Below are 15310 nucleotides of genomic sequence, written 5' to 3'. Positions count from 1 at the left end.
TTATGCCCCTGTATTCAATCTGACTAGGAGAAGGGAATTTATTTCATAGATCAGAGATTAGTTTAGAGCTAATTGCCTAGTATTGGCAATTGTCAGACCTGTCAGTTAAAAAAAGAAAGAGAGAGCCCTCCAGATTAAAAAAAAAAGGATGAAGAAGCAAGGACTCATAAACTACTCCTTGCTATTACCTATCAAACCATCTAATTCTCTGTAATACCTATAACCATTTGTGCTGCGATAAATACTAGGATTTACTGAGCATGTGCTGAAGGCTATCTCTGTGCTAGGCTCTCCGTGGGTCTTCCGTGAACGTTTTTATTATTACCCAATGTTAAACAGAAAACTAAAAGTCAGAGAGGATGGGTATGCAAGGTCCCACAGCACTGCATGGTGAAGCACCATGGGAAGCAGGCTTCACTTCTTGTGATGCTGCTCCTCAATCAAGATTTGATTTCCCTGGAAGAAGAGATAACCCTCCCCCAAAAAACAATCTTGTCTCTTGTGCTTATTGTACAAAAGGCTCAAGATTCTAAAAAGGAAATGCTTTTTCTGGAAATATATACCTAGGAAATTATGGGGGAAAAACAACAACAACAACAACAAAAAAAAACCTCCTCTCTTCGTCCAAAGAAATAAGCGTTTGAAGAACTACTTAGACAACTTTTTTTTTTCTCATCACCTGGGCAAAGTCTGGGTTCTCCATGTGGTTTGTAAAATACTAGCTGCAAGGTGAACAAGTTCTGTTCCCCATGACTATTAGTAGGCAACTGCACCCTACATCAGAGTATCTGATGCCCTGCTTAACAGCAATCTCGGGAATCTTGTCAAAATATAAATTCTTTTTGTGTGTGGCCTAAGGCTCTTTATATCTAAAAATTCCCTGGTGATGTGATACTGCTAGTGTATAGACCACCACACTTTGAATAAAAAGGCTTTGGGCCAACCAGACACAGTGGCACACATCAGTGATCCCAGCTACTGTGGGAGGACCACAGTTAAGAAGGGAGATGCTGGGCTGGGGATATAGCCTAGTGGCAAGAGTGCCTGCCTCGGATACACGAGGCCCTAGGTTCGATTCCCCAGCACCACATATACAGAAAACGGCCAGAAGTGGCGCTGTGGCTCAAGTGGCAGAGTGCTAGCGTTGAGCAGGAAGAAGCCAGGGACAGTGCTCAGGCCCTGAGTCCAAGGCCCAGGACTGGCCAAAAAAAAAAAAAAAAAAAAAGAAGGGAGATGTTGATGGGAAGATTGTGGTCTGAGACTTGTGCAGGCAAAAACACAGAAGATCATATGTGAAAAATAACTAGAAGCTAAAAGACATGGGAGGAGGGGTGTAACTCAAGTGATAGAGCAAGTGATAATGCCCTGAGTTCAAGCCCCATTACTCAAAATAAAAACAACAGGCCAGTTATGTGACAGTGTCTAGAAAAAGCTTCTTTCCAAGCCTTCACTTCCTCTCCTTGGATCACATAGTCTCTCCTGCCCCACCATCTCCCCTGTGCCCATGTGTGAGAAGGTTGCTAGCACATTCTCTCTAAATCCTTCTTCCTCACAACAAGTTCAAAATGTATGGGAAATAATCAAATGTAGGGCTTTTGGGGGCTGGGAATGTGGCTTAGTGGTAGACTGCTTACCTAGGATGCACAAAGCCCTGGGTTTGACTCCTCAGCACCACATAAACAGAAAAAGCTGGAAGTGGTGCTGTGGCTCAGGAGGTAGAGTGCTGGCCTTGTGCACAAAGAAACTCAGAGACAGTGCTCAGGCCTTGAGTCCAAGCCCCAAGACTGGCCAAAGGGTGTGGGGGGCGGGGGGAAGTAGGGCTATGCGATCAGTTATAATGGAGACAAATGAGAAAGTTCCTCAAAAGTTAAAAATATAACTACCATAGGATACAGTGATGATCCAGTGATTCCACATCTGGTGATGTAGCAAAGGAGGGGAAACCAGTATGGCAAAGAGACATCTCAACTCCTGTCCTCACTGCTATTCTATTCACAATGGCCAAGAAATGGATCCACCTAAATCTCCAGCCACTGATGAATAATATAAATACGGCTTATATTCTTTTTTGTCCTCAAAAACAGGAGAGAAGTCTGCCATTTGTGACAACATGGATGACAAAGGAAAATTCAAATCAATGTCCTTCATGAACTTAGTCTTAAGGCTCTTAGGAAAACTCTGACAAATATAATTCTACTAGATGTGAAAAGAATTATACTTCAGGACCAAGTGTGGTTTATTCTGGACTGCAAAGCTAGTTTAATACAATTCAGTTACTGAAATTTTCCATGTTGACTTGAACAAAGAGAGTCATACAATCCATTCAAAAAAGGCATTATAAAAAATTCTATCTCCAACCATGAGACAGAGATTCTTGGAAATTTAAGAGGGGAGTTTTCCCCCTTGTTGATGGACATTTGCATGGGAAGATCCCCAAGTGATAAATACCAAATGCTTTCCCTCCAAATTTGGGGATAAGACAAGAATGCTCTAAATTATTACTTTTACTCAACATAGCACTGAAAATTCCATCCAGTAAAACAAGAAAATAAAAGACAAATGGATTTAAAAGGAAGAAATAAAATGGCCTGTATTTGTACTGACATGATTGTCTAGGTAGAAATTCCTAAGGAATTTATTAAAATGCAAAAGCAAACAAATATACCCCCACACACAGAACCTACAAATGAGTTCAGCTAGTTTAAGGATACAATTATATTTTTATATACTAACAATGAACACAGAAATGCTAAAATTGAGAACACAATGCTTTTTCAAATCTTTCCAAAAAGATAAAGACGTAGATTTAAATCTAACACAGCATGCATAAGGCTTAGATGCAGAAGACTATAAAATTTGGATTAAATAAATCAAGGAAAATATAAACAAGTAAAGAAACATACTGTGTTTATGGATTAGAAGACTCAATATAGTAAAATTTGATAGTAAAATTCTCAATTTTCCCCAAGTGGTACACAGGTTTAAGGCAATTCCTATAAAAATCTCAGCAAGATGTTTTGTATTGAGAGATGAGATTATTCTAAAAATGTGTTTGGGAATGCAAGGGAAATAAAATAGCTAAACGTAATTATGAAACAGAAAGTATAGGAAATATCAGCCAACCAATTCCAAGTCTTAGAGCTATGGTAATCAAGCTTATGCAGTATTGTTAGAGAAACACAAGGAGCAGTAGGATAGAATTAAGAGCCCCAAAATAATAGAGGGGGTGAAGACCATCAAAGTATATTCTGTCATGTGTGGAATTATCACAAAGAATCCCTCACTTGATGCGACCAATATCTACTACTACTGCTAATGATAATAAAAAAGAGAACCCAGAAAAAGAACTAGGCTAAACCAATTTTTCTCTTTACAAAGATTTAAAGGCAAATTTGCACACTTGTTGCTTATCTATGTGGGAGGCCGAGGTCAGGAGGATCGTGGCTCAAGGCCAGCCGTGGCATGTATGCGAGATTCACTCTCAACCAACATCTGGACACAGTTAAATATATCTGTCACACAAGGTGTGTGGGAAACTGAGGTCTGGAGAATCATGGCTTAAGGTCAGTCCAGGCCTAAAAATGCTTGAGGACCCCTTCTCAACCAATAGTTATCTGGATGCAGTGGTACCTATCTGTCATCCCAGCTACATAGGAGGTGGAGTTTGAGAGGAACACAGTTGGGAGTCAGCCTTGGAAAAATACATTCAGGAGACTCGATGGAGTCTTCCTGACAGAGGAAGCTGGCTATGCCTGTCGTCCAAGTTGTAGCAGGAAGCCCAAAACAAGAGGATCATGGTACAGATTCATGTCTATGCAGGAAGTGAGTCTTTATCTCAAAAATAACCAATAATAGTGTAAAAAAAAAAAAAAGAGGAGAGAACTGGGAGTGTGGCTCAATGGTAGTGTACCAGCCTACAAGCATGAGACCTACAATTTGAACCTCAGCAACATAAAAAAAAAGAAGATGCAAAGGTAAATTCAACAGAGGAAAATATAACCTTTTAACTAATGATGTCAGAGCAATTGCATTGCTATACATTAGAAAAATGCTGTGCTTTAATTCTCATATTTAATTCTTATATCTTCCACAAGAGTTAACCTAAATAGATATTTCTTCCTTTGCTCATCAAGGTCAAGGATCTAATAACTTCTTTGTGAGTCATAGGGGAAGAAGGCAGGAAGATGTAAGTTGGCCTCTGCTGTCACCATCAGGTGACTGTCCCTTGAACCACAGGAAGAGAACAGAGATGGCTCTTTGTGGTTTCTAGCTCAGCATGGTGCCTTTGTGAGCTTTTCCACATTTTCAGAGCATTTGACCCTAGCCGCTGTTTAGTAACCATGCTCTTCTAGAATCTCCGCAGCATTGTCCTCAGAGCTCCTCTAGGCAGCAAAAAAAAATCTCAGAACAAAATGTTTCAATCTAAAAATCAGTGGAGATGCAAATGTATAATCCCCCCATTTAAAGTACATATTATTAACTATTCATGTAGAATTTTAAGTCTGAGTGTTATGACACAAGAATCAAGGTTTTATTATTTTTTATACATTTATAATAAAGGCCTAGAAAGTCAACATGTTGCTTTGTCAATTTTGTAAGAAAAGCTTTAGGACTCTAGCAATGGGTAAGAAACTGAGAATGGTCCTACCTACTTGCCATCCACATATGTTCTTTAACATTGGAGAGAACTTTTATAGATGCTTCAATGTAAAAACAAAAAAAAACATGATTTTATGAAAAAAAACTATTATTATGTCATTTTTAAAATTTTTATTATAAAACTGATGTACAGAGTGGTTACAGTTTCATCCGTTAGGCATTGGATACATTTCTTGTAGTGTTTGTTACCTTGTATTATGTCATCTTTTTAAATTCAATCCTTGGTACTTTGTTAGATACTGAATATCTCTAAGGCAGATTCTCCTTGCCTGGTCACAAATGACCAATCAGAGGCCCAAAGAAATGAAGTAATTTGTCTGAAATTCCCCAGGTAGGAAATAGCAAGCAGGTCTGGGATTTTAGCCCAAATTCTAGCCACTCCTTATATTTGTTAATAATTAAGGTAACCATGATGTCATAGAATCCACAGAGCCATCAGAAAAATCAAAGCCTCCATGAAGTTCTGGTTTCAAGATACATTTAGAAAAACAAAGCACTTTACGGGTTTATCACTATTTTTTTTTTTTTTTTTTGCCTTTCAAGTTTGCCTTTTAAGGGCCACCTCTAATTTTCAGCGCTTTGTTTGAAGCAGGAAGTATGTATCTGTTTACTAAACCAGGACACTTAAAAACGGTTTCATATGTTTCCATTGATTCTAAAGTTTATTCTGGAAATCCCCAAAGAAATTCAAACTATGATCAATGACCCCAGAATTTCCAAACCATGTCGGCAGAGCCTAGCATAAATCAATGCTCCAAGCTTGAAAAAACAATGAACTCTTGTACAACTGCTTTAAAAAACAAGTGGATAAACTGAGTTGACTTGAAATATTTTTGTTTTTGTAGCAACCTATGAAGTTGAAATTGAAGAACTCCAAAAGGTATTCTATCTTTTCTTGTTACTCTTCTCATCCTAAAATAAGCTTAGAGAACTGATTCTCAAGTATTTTATTTTTATTTTTGTAAAATTGTTTCTGATCTTCTTCTTACTCCCCAAGAATTTCCAGACTCTATTAGATAAGATTCTGAACCCTGAGCCTTGTAGTAACAAGAATCAGAAAATACGTAATGGGATCAGAGGAAGTGACTGGGTCTATTCCTCACAGCTTACCTCTAGTGGCCATTACTACCTGTCTCTTCATAACTATCCCTTGTAAAGGTCAAGGCAACAACCCTTGATGTAATCCAACTATATGCATTTTGTGCTTTAAAGGAAACAACCAGCCCTTCAAAGGCACTTCCTGGGTTGCTGCTGGATGTGGTGTTAGATGCCCACTTAGAATCACTGGCCATGGTGACTTCACCTTGCATCTCCATTTCCTCAGCTGGAAGTTGGGGATACCAGAGCATTCACATTGGGAAGTCCTTGTATGGATGAGTGTAAAATCCACATAGGTGAACAATAATTTCCTGGAACCCAGCGTTTTGCCTCTCTGTTCTCCAGTAATTATAGCCTCTGAGAAACAGAAGACTCTCAGTGGGGATAGGAAGCAGGTGCTTGTTATTTGTCTGAAGTGAGTGTTCAATAAGTAAGGGGAACAGCACTTATCTCACCAAGTCGCTGAGAGAAAGAAGCCCTGAGAGAATGTGAACCCTTACTAGAGTGACTGGCACAGTATAGGCACTTACCCAGTACTTTCATGTCAGGTAAAGTTTGACTCTCTGCTTACTGGCTATGTTTAGTCTAGAATTTCTTTCTTGTCTGCTGCAGTTTTCTTAGGCTTGCTGTTAAAGTGTGTTCATTAATGCATATACCTGAAGAAAGGAATAGAATTAGTCTAGTAAAATACTTCACTCTCCTGGCCACATCCACAAATGATCAACTCTTCTGAACAAGTGAACCCTCCCAGTCACCGAATCTCATTCCTTTCAAACAAACCAGCATTAATGTATTTTTCATGTTTAAAACTTCAGCTATGTTGTAATCACTTTTAAGCTTAGAGAGTGGACTCTGATATGTGGGTCTGAGTGAGTGTAGTTCATGCTCTAATACAATGATTTTTGGCCCCTTAGAAGAGCTATTTATGTTCACACCAAGCCACCATATGACTCTGTTCCCTATCACTGTTGTAATTGTTTTCTTTCCTGATGATTATCATTTTGGTCATCTTTGTGTCTACGATGGTTCGTTTATCTGCTCCAGAATTACATAGAGGCACTTAATTCTCACATTTACTCTGGAAACCTATATCGCTCTTTCCATATTATCTATGTAGACTGAAGACTCAATGCAGCTAAGTAAACTACAATTAATGTAGTAGAGATATAAAACAAGGTTGATCTGATTCCTCATTCTACCAGGGCCATCTTTACTTGGATACAAAAAGATGTAAATAAGAAGCAAGAAGCTGCTGGATGTGCTGCAGGACTTGCCTCAAAGGAAAATATAGGAGCTATTATGTCTGGACTTCATAGCATTCTTTTGGATGCTCATTTGCTGTTTTCTTCTGGGTTCTTGGCAAGATTCCAGATAGTTAATAGCATCAGATATGTTATCACTGAATAAATAAGAATCTCTATTGTGATCACTGGGACACAGTTTTAGTGAAGCCATATCTAGGCCATATAAGACCTGAGTTTTGACCGGATAACACAAAATAAGTAAGGGAAAAATTCCAGCATTCCGTCCGTTTAGCCCCACTGCAACCCTGCTTAAGCACCACAAATGCCTATTTCCTCACATGGATCAGAAGTTCTTCCTTCAGATGCATTCCTGGAAAGGTGTGCAGAAAACAGCTTGTCCATATCAAATCATATGTGCACATACTGTAACTCCCTAACTTCTGAAACACTTATTTTCTTTCCTGGTAGATCTTCAGCTCCACATGGAACTTTCTGCAGTCACTGTCTGCCTTTATTATGCACTGAAACTTCACCCCTCACCTTTTGGTATGGTTACCTAATGGTCTGTAACCAAACAACACAGCTTGATTGGGGTGGATTTAGGAAAATAACTGTTTTCCTCTTTGCTTTCAGCCTTGGAAGAGCTCTCCGCATCAAGAATTAAGGCAAGTTTTATCTTCCAAAGGGAATCCATTAATCTAGCCGCCAACAATCTCAGGACTGAACTAGGTTTCTTCTGGCGTTTCCCATGTACCCAGTGCCTAAACTGGTTCTGTCTTGAAAGATGCATGGCACAGAGCAAGTCTTTGGTGCCCCTGTCCCTCCTTCCTTCTTCTCTCATTTTCATCAAGCTCATGTCACACTCACTCAAAGACAATGATGAAGAATTGAAGATAGATCTATAAAGAGACATGTTAGAAGGATAAGGCACAGGGAAGCAGAGACAGTGTGATCACTTGGGGAAATCAGGGGAGGATTTTTCAGAGGCAAGATGGTTTGCACAAATCAAGAGGGGCCTTATATTTGTCAGCAGTATAAGACCTAACAGGAATGTCTGAAACTAAATACCTAACCAAATGGCAGATTTTCTCAAACAGGGCCATAGACTTAGGTAATTCTGGGTCTAGATTCAAGGAGAAAACAAAAACAGCAATGTGATATGTGATTGGAAAGGATAGTTCTAGAAGACAATGAGGTTTAGATATTATACTGTAGGTACTGGGAGTTAAATGATTTAAATAGCTATTGAGGCTCTGGCATGAAATAGACCAGGCAGAAACCCAGAGAAGTTAACTGTGTATTTGATTTGACCCCGATCCCTTATTTCTTTTTTTAAAAAGGTATACATTTGTTTAAATGCATTTGTCTCATTCATTTCATTTAGGATTGAATGGTGTGCTGTCATCTAAATACTCATCTTCCCTTTTTCTTTGATAACTGTTTACATTCCAGGCATGAACATGAAGACAAAACCATGAAGGAAAAAGAATCATTTGAATTGGAGCCTCAAAATCCAGCAAAAGATCCACACTTAAACCATCTGTTGAAGGTATCTGTGTTTTGTAGTCTCTGTTATACTTTCAGACCTGTGACAGAATCAGTGCAAGGGGTGACATTTTACAGACTGCCTGTCATCTGTTCCCATGGCTCTGAGCAGTGCTTCTGTAAGCATTATACCCTAGCCACTGTTAGTATGGCCTCTGTGACCAGGGAGGTGAGTCACTGTGAGGAGTATCTCCATGACCAGGCCATGAGATGTCCTTGCATCTCTGCTCTCCCAGTAAGGAGACAAGCGCTAAAGGGAGGAAGAGCAGAAAGACATGAGAAGGAACTGAGAAAGGTGAGTGGACAGACAAATTGACAGAAAGGAGAAAGAAGAAAGAGTAGCCAACCTCTCTTACTATCATCAGCAAAAACTAACACTATTTTCTCATGGGTAATATTGCAAATGGATGTATAAACAGCCTGCCTTGTACTTGGTGCTGCCTTGTATTCAGTTATATCCTGACTGCTTCCCATTGGCAGAGCTAGGTCTTCATTGGCCATTTACACGTAAATGAAAGACAGGGTGTGTGCCCTGTAAACTTAGACTCTTAATAAGTAGGCACTAAAGAATGACTAATAGAAACAGTTGTTGTAGCTGGGTGCTGGTGGCTCATACCTGTAATTCTAGTTATTCAAGAGGCTGAGATATGAGGATTCTGGTTCAAAGCCCTCCCAGGCAGAAAAGTTCCTGAGACTCTGAACCACCATAAATGGAGCTATGTCTCAAAAAATAGAGCACTAGCCTTGTGCAATGAAGCTCAGTGACAGTACCCAAGCCCTGAGTTCAAGCCCCAGGAAAGCCACAATTTTTTCAAATGGTTGTTATCTATAAGGAATGAATGAGTAACAAAATAGCATGCATAGGTGAAGAGGTGATTAAACAAGTCAGAGCCCTGCAGTACTCTCCCTGTTGTGCATACACAGGTAGGTGTCTATGAAGTGTCACCTGGAGAAATCCAGGTGCCTGGAGACCTCAGGGATAGAAGTTGCATGCCAGATGGAAAACAGGAAGCCATGGCCAACATCATCCAGACAAAGGCCTGTCCTGAAGACAGGAAACTGACCATACATGCTCAAAGTCAGGGTAAGCTGCATTTCTTCCTAATCTTCGCCATTACCAAATTATTTTAAAGAGTGTGGACAAGATTATAATTTATTCTACAAGTCTTTATTGAACATGTACCAAATATCTGGCCCTGTTGAGTTATGCACAGGAGTGGAAACAACAAGAGATTTAGAAGCAGAGTACTTTGTTCAAATCTACACTGGGAAATGACTTCATAATTCCTTCAGCTCACTTGTAAAAGAGGATTATAATATGGAACATAGACCATGTGTCCTATGAAGAGTAGAACCAATAGTCTATTATGTAATTGACTGGTTATTTTCATACCTACTAGCTGCTTTTGCCTTTGTAGGATCATGACACTGGCACGCTGATGACATAATGCAGCATCATTTGTTGAGCTTATGTAAGTTGCACTTTACCTTCAGGTTCATCAAGACTCTTGACTGCAAGTGTAGCAATTAAATCATACTCTGCTAACGCAAAAATTTAAAGTAAAAAGTCTAGGCATTTCTGGGGCTCAGAAACACCAATAATATCACAAGGACTCAGTGTCCCTTTCCCTCTCCTAGTTTTGTTTCTTTCTCATGTGACTCCATGTTTCAGGTAGATTCTACCTTTGTGGAAGTAAGATAGGATCCAGAGGTGAAAGTCTTCTAATCTATATTCTTATAAACCACAAAGGCAAATTCAAAAATTCTATCTTCCCAACAGCCACAAGACCAAGTCTTATTGGCTGCTATCAGGTCTCATGCCATCTCTGAGACACTCATTAAGAAAGAGGATATAATGGACTGATGGGCCTGCCCTGCATCATAACTCCTGGGACCTGGAGGCAAAGTCAGTTTTATGAAAATGACATGCCATCAGCTTGAAGGATTTCCCAAAGAAAACAAGACAACCATTATTAGAAGGAAAAAAAAAATCTAGATCCTGGTAGATGAAGCCATAGCAAGCCATTGACATTTCATGATATATCACAGTTGTAGTGCTCATAAGATAAACTAAAAATCTGTCTTAAAAATCTGTCTCTCGCCTCTTTTGCCTTTTATATCCATACAAATGCATTGCTTTTTTCACTCCATTCTCTTCTCAGTGACCTGACCATATGTTCTTAAAGGGCTTTATAATTTGGCTTGATCTCTTTCCTCTATATGGGATGATCTTATATCTACTTTCTGCCTGCTAGTGCCATGCTCACACTTCAAATCTATCCCAAGTCACATCAATGTTGACTTCCTATAACCTTCCTGCTTTCCACACTCTAATCTCACATACTTGTCTTTCCATGACACCTGAAGAGTAACAGAATGAGCACATTTCCATATTAGAATTGTGAATCCATCATTTCTAGACCCAGGACCAAATATAGAAAATACTATGAACTTCTTAAGGCTCTTAGTTCATGCAAGTAAAGCATCTGGTTCACGTATTAAATAACATTAGATGTCTACCCATATTTTCTTTTTGGAAGTGTTGTATGTAGCATGTCTTACATTGTAATTCAGAGTTTATCTATGTGCACATTGTGATCAGAGACTGTTTAGTGCAGGCTTCCTATCTTTCTGTCACCCTGACACAACGTCTGGCATAATGGAGCTACTAAACAAAATTCTGTTCAATGAAGGGATGAAAGAATACATCAAGTGTCAGTGCACTACAGTGAACTGGAAAATTTGAATAAGTCTCTTGACTCAAGCAAGTAAAGTGCAGAATAAATGTTTTAAACATTTATCACAGACAGACCTAATATAAAAAGCAAGCCTGAACAGTGCAGACACCTTGGCAGGTGAGTGCCAGAGCTCACATTTACCCTGAAGGTTTTTGTTGAGTTCAGATTCCCTAGAGCTCCTGATGGCACAGTGTGCAGAGGATTGGAGGTATGCCTTGGGCCTGCCCAAAGCAAGTTCATCATAGGAGACTGTTGTCTAAAGTTAGGGCACTGTGTTCATCAGCTCACTGTTACTGTAACAAATACCTGAGTTAATCCATTTTTAAGAAGGAAAGATTTATTTTGGCCACTGGTTTCAGGGATTTTGGCCTGTGTTCATCTAGTCCTGTTGTGTTTGGTCCTGTGGTGGGGCAGTGCATCATGGTGGGAGTGTGTGGAATAAGCTATGTTCACTTCATAACAAGTGAGAGTAAGGGGAGGGGCTGAGGTCCTAGTACTCCCTCTAGAGCATGCCACATGACTAAAAGACCTCTTACCAGGCCTCGCCTTTAAAAGTTCCAGGCTAGGGACCAAGCCTTCAAGGTATAAGCCTGTAGATAGACATTTGCGAAATGGCAAAAAAAAAAAAAAAAAACATTTACATTTGTACTTTTTTTTTTTTTTTTTTTTTTTTTTTTTGGTCAGCCATGGGTCTGGAACTCAGGGCCAGGGAGTTGTCCCTGAGTGTTTATGTTCAAGGCTAGTGCTCTATCACTTGGAGCCACAATTTGATTTCCAGTTTTCTGGTGGTTAATTGGAGATAAGTTTCACAGACCTTCCTGCCCAAGTTGGTTTTAAACCATAGTCTTCATCTCTCAGCCTCCTGAGTAGCTAGGATTATAGGTGTGAGGCATCAGGGCTCTGCTAACATTCATATTTTAAGGTAACATGAACTCTTTAGCAAAGGGAGTCCACGCAGTTAGATTCTAGTACATGAATGAAGGGGAAAAAAATCTGATCCTCTGCAGCTTAAATTCACAACTTTTTATGAGTTTAAAGAAAGTCAGCTTAACCTAAAGTGGTGTCAGCTTATCAGACATTCCACACAAAAATGGAAAAAAAAAACATAACTTCTTTAATATCCCAGGTTTCAAATAATTTTGACAAGTAACATTGTTTTAAAAATTGGCACTTGATAGCCAATGCCTGTATTTCCAAAAACACAGGAGGCCGTAATCAGAATATTGTAGTTTAAAGTGAGTCCAGGAAGAAAGGTCCTTTATCTCCCATTAACCACCCAAAATCCAGAAATAGAACTTTAGCTCAAATGGTAGAGAACTAGCCTTGAGTGAAAATTCAAGGACAAGGGATGCTGGCAAGTTGGCAGAGAAGCAATAGGGAATCACTCTAGCTCTCTCTGATCAAACAGAGGTTTAGTACTATAACACTAACTTTACCTCAAGAGAAAGACCACAAAGAAAATATAAACAGAGAATCACAAGAATGAAGAAGAACTAATACCTATCCCTCACAAGGATGGAAAACTTCTAAGTACCTTCTCCCTACCCTCCCATCTTGAGCCTGTGTCATGGCTAAGCTCCGAAACCTGAGAAGAGCTGACAGCAACACACCTGAAGATCCTCAGTTACTCATCAGGAATGTGAAAATGCTGCAACCAGACACAGAAAACTTTCACCACAATGCTGCCTGTCCATTCAAAACCAACACCAAGAACTGTGAGTTTCTCTACCAGATACCCCTCCTATGGGAGACCAGCACTGGTGGTGACCCAGAGTGCTTGGTGAGACACCCGTCTCTCTCACCTAAGAAGGGATACCATACTTAAAGATAGCAAAGAGGCTGGAACCCTTTCTCTCACCCTTTCCACTTCCTGCAGAAGACCACTGGGACAAAACCCTGACTCTGAGCCAGAAATCCACATCTACCAACAGCCATCAGGACCAACATTGGTTAGGCACTGAAACTCTAAGTTCCCAACAGCCATGATTGATGGCAGAAAAAAACCTGACCTGCCAAAAGCAGAGATCTCCCACACTGCCCTGTAGGAACCCACCCTCTCCAAGGATCACACCTGTCCCAGATGTTTGAACATAGCTCCATATACTATGCTAAATAGGTGCCAGACTGGGACCTGTCCTGCTCTGTGGGAAACTGACCCCTCCAAGGCTCACACCCAGCCTAGAGGACTGAATGCAACTCCCTACCCTGTGGGAAGTAGACACTGGAGTGGGCACCTGTCCAGGACTCAAAATAGGGATGATTTTCCTGCTCTGCCCTGCGGGAACCTACCTCCCCTCCCGGGCTCACACCCAGTCCAGAGGCTTGAACACAGCTCCCTACCCTGTGGGAAGTAGACTCCCATCTGGGACTTGAGTGGGCATCAGTCTGGGGCTCAAGTGAAAACAGTTTCCCCACACTATCCTTAAGGAATCTGACTCCTCTGAGGCTCACTCCTAAACCAAAAGTTTGAATGCAGCTCCCACACTGTGGGAAGAAGACACCAGTTCAGGACTTTGGTGGGAACATCTCTTTAATGCATAGTGGGAATCTGCCTCCCCACCGCCCCGCCCCCCAACACCGAGGGTTCAGAAAAGGTCCTGGAGTTCAAATGCTGCTCCTGGCCCTTGTGGAAGCAGATGCTACTTCAGCACTCAGGCCAGGATGACTTCCCCACTATACCACCTACCCCAGACATGTATCCCAGCCAGGACACTAGACTGCTATGCATCACATAACAGGAACCCACCAATGGGCCTAAACCTAAGCCAGGATACCAGACTGCTCTCACCCCACAAGGCTCTCACAACTGACCCAGGAACATTACACTATTTCCATTCTGCTGAGCTGAAAGTTGCCAAACCAAAGTCCAACAGAGATGAATCACACTCCACCACAAAGGTACGTAATACACAAGCTGAATGACCCAACAATCCCTGAACCCAAATGAGTATGTCATTGTGGAAGATTACAAAATTCATGAACAATCAAGAGAGCAAACCAAATTCAAAAGCCAACAACAATCCAAGGAAGGACCCTAAAAGTAGTGAAAAAGAGATAGAGGACAAAAAGATCTTTAAAGGAAGAATAAGAGGATTGGCTGGTGAAACTAAAGGGGATATCTAAAACAAACAGAAGAATACAAGGAAGAAATGACCAAGAATATACAGGTCACCCAAAAAGATATGGAGAAAAGGAAATGCTACATAATTAATTAAAAGAAAAAATTAATGCCCTGAGAATTGACTTCATCAAAGATCTTGGAGGCATGAAAGGCTCAATTTCCCTGTTGCATACCACAACTGAAAGCATAAGCAATGGAATAAGTGAAACAGAAAATTGAGTTGAGCATAAAACAGAGGAATTAGAGCAAAAAAATTCAAAAACCCAAAGACATGGTTAAAAATTCTCAGAACATGCCAAAGGGAAATAAAAAAATTAGGAGACTTAGCCAAAAGATCAAATCTATGGACAGTGAGGATAGATTAGGGAGAATGAAAAACTAAAGGCAGGGCTGGGACTATGGCCTAGTGGCAGAGTGCTTGCCTAGCATGCATGAAGCCCTGGGTTCAATTCCCCAGCACCACATATATAGAAAAAGCCAGAAGTGGTGCTGTGGCTTAAGAGCTAAAGTGCTATCCTTGGACAAAAAGAAGCCAGGGACAGTACTCCAGCTCTGAGTTCAAGGCCCAGGACTGGCAAAAAAAAAAAACAAAACAACAACAAAACCCTGAAGTTATTGAAAACCTATTCAACAAAATAATAACAGAAAACTTCCCCAGTATCAAGTGAGAAAAATCTCACCCATCTGAAAAAGGCATACAGAGCTCCTAATAAACAGGATCCAAAAAGAAATATTTCTAGACACATCATAATGAAAACTCTGGACTTAAAAAATGGAATTAAATTTCAATGCAACAAATCAAAGAAGGAGCTATATTACAATGGAAAGTAAATCAGAATTGCTGCAGATCTTTCCACACAAACCCTGAATGCAATAAGAGCCTGGGATAGTATAATTCAAGCCTT

At 40.2% G+C, this 15310-nt stretch overlaps 1 protein-coding gene across 1 annotated transcript in view; it reads left to right on the top strand.

The window, feature by feature from the left end:
- Positions 1-15310, top strand: part of Fyb2 (FYN binding protein 2) — a 71802-nt gene that overhangs the window by 26491 nt on the left and 30001 nt on the right. The window contains 5 exon segments of the mRNA XM_048351412.1: positions 5505-5539; positions 7635-7666; positions 8454-8550; positions 9471-9624; positions 11551-11556. Of these exon segments, the coding sequence (XP_048207369.1) occupies positions 5505-5539; positions 7635-7666; positions 8454-8550; positions 9471-9624; positions 11551-11556 (324 nt within the window).

Source organism: Perognathus longimembris, chromosome 7 (genome assembly GCF_023159225.1).
Source record: "Perognathus longimembris pacificus isolate PPM17 chromosome 7, ASM2315922v1, whole genome shotgun sequence".
NCBI classification, from domain to species: Eukaryota; Metazoa; Chordata; class Mammalia; order Rodentia; family Heteromyidae; genus Perognathus; species Perognathus longimembris.
This window is presented reverse-complemented; position numbering and strand designations above follow the sequence as displayed.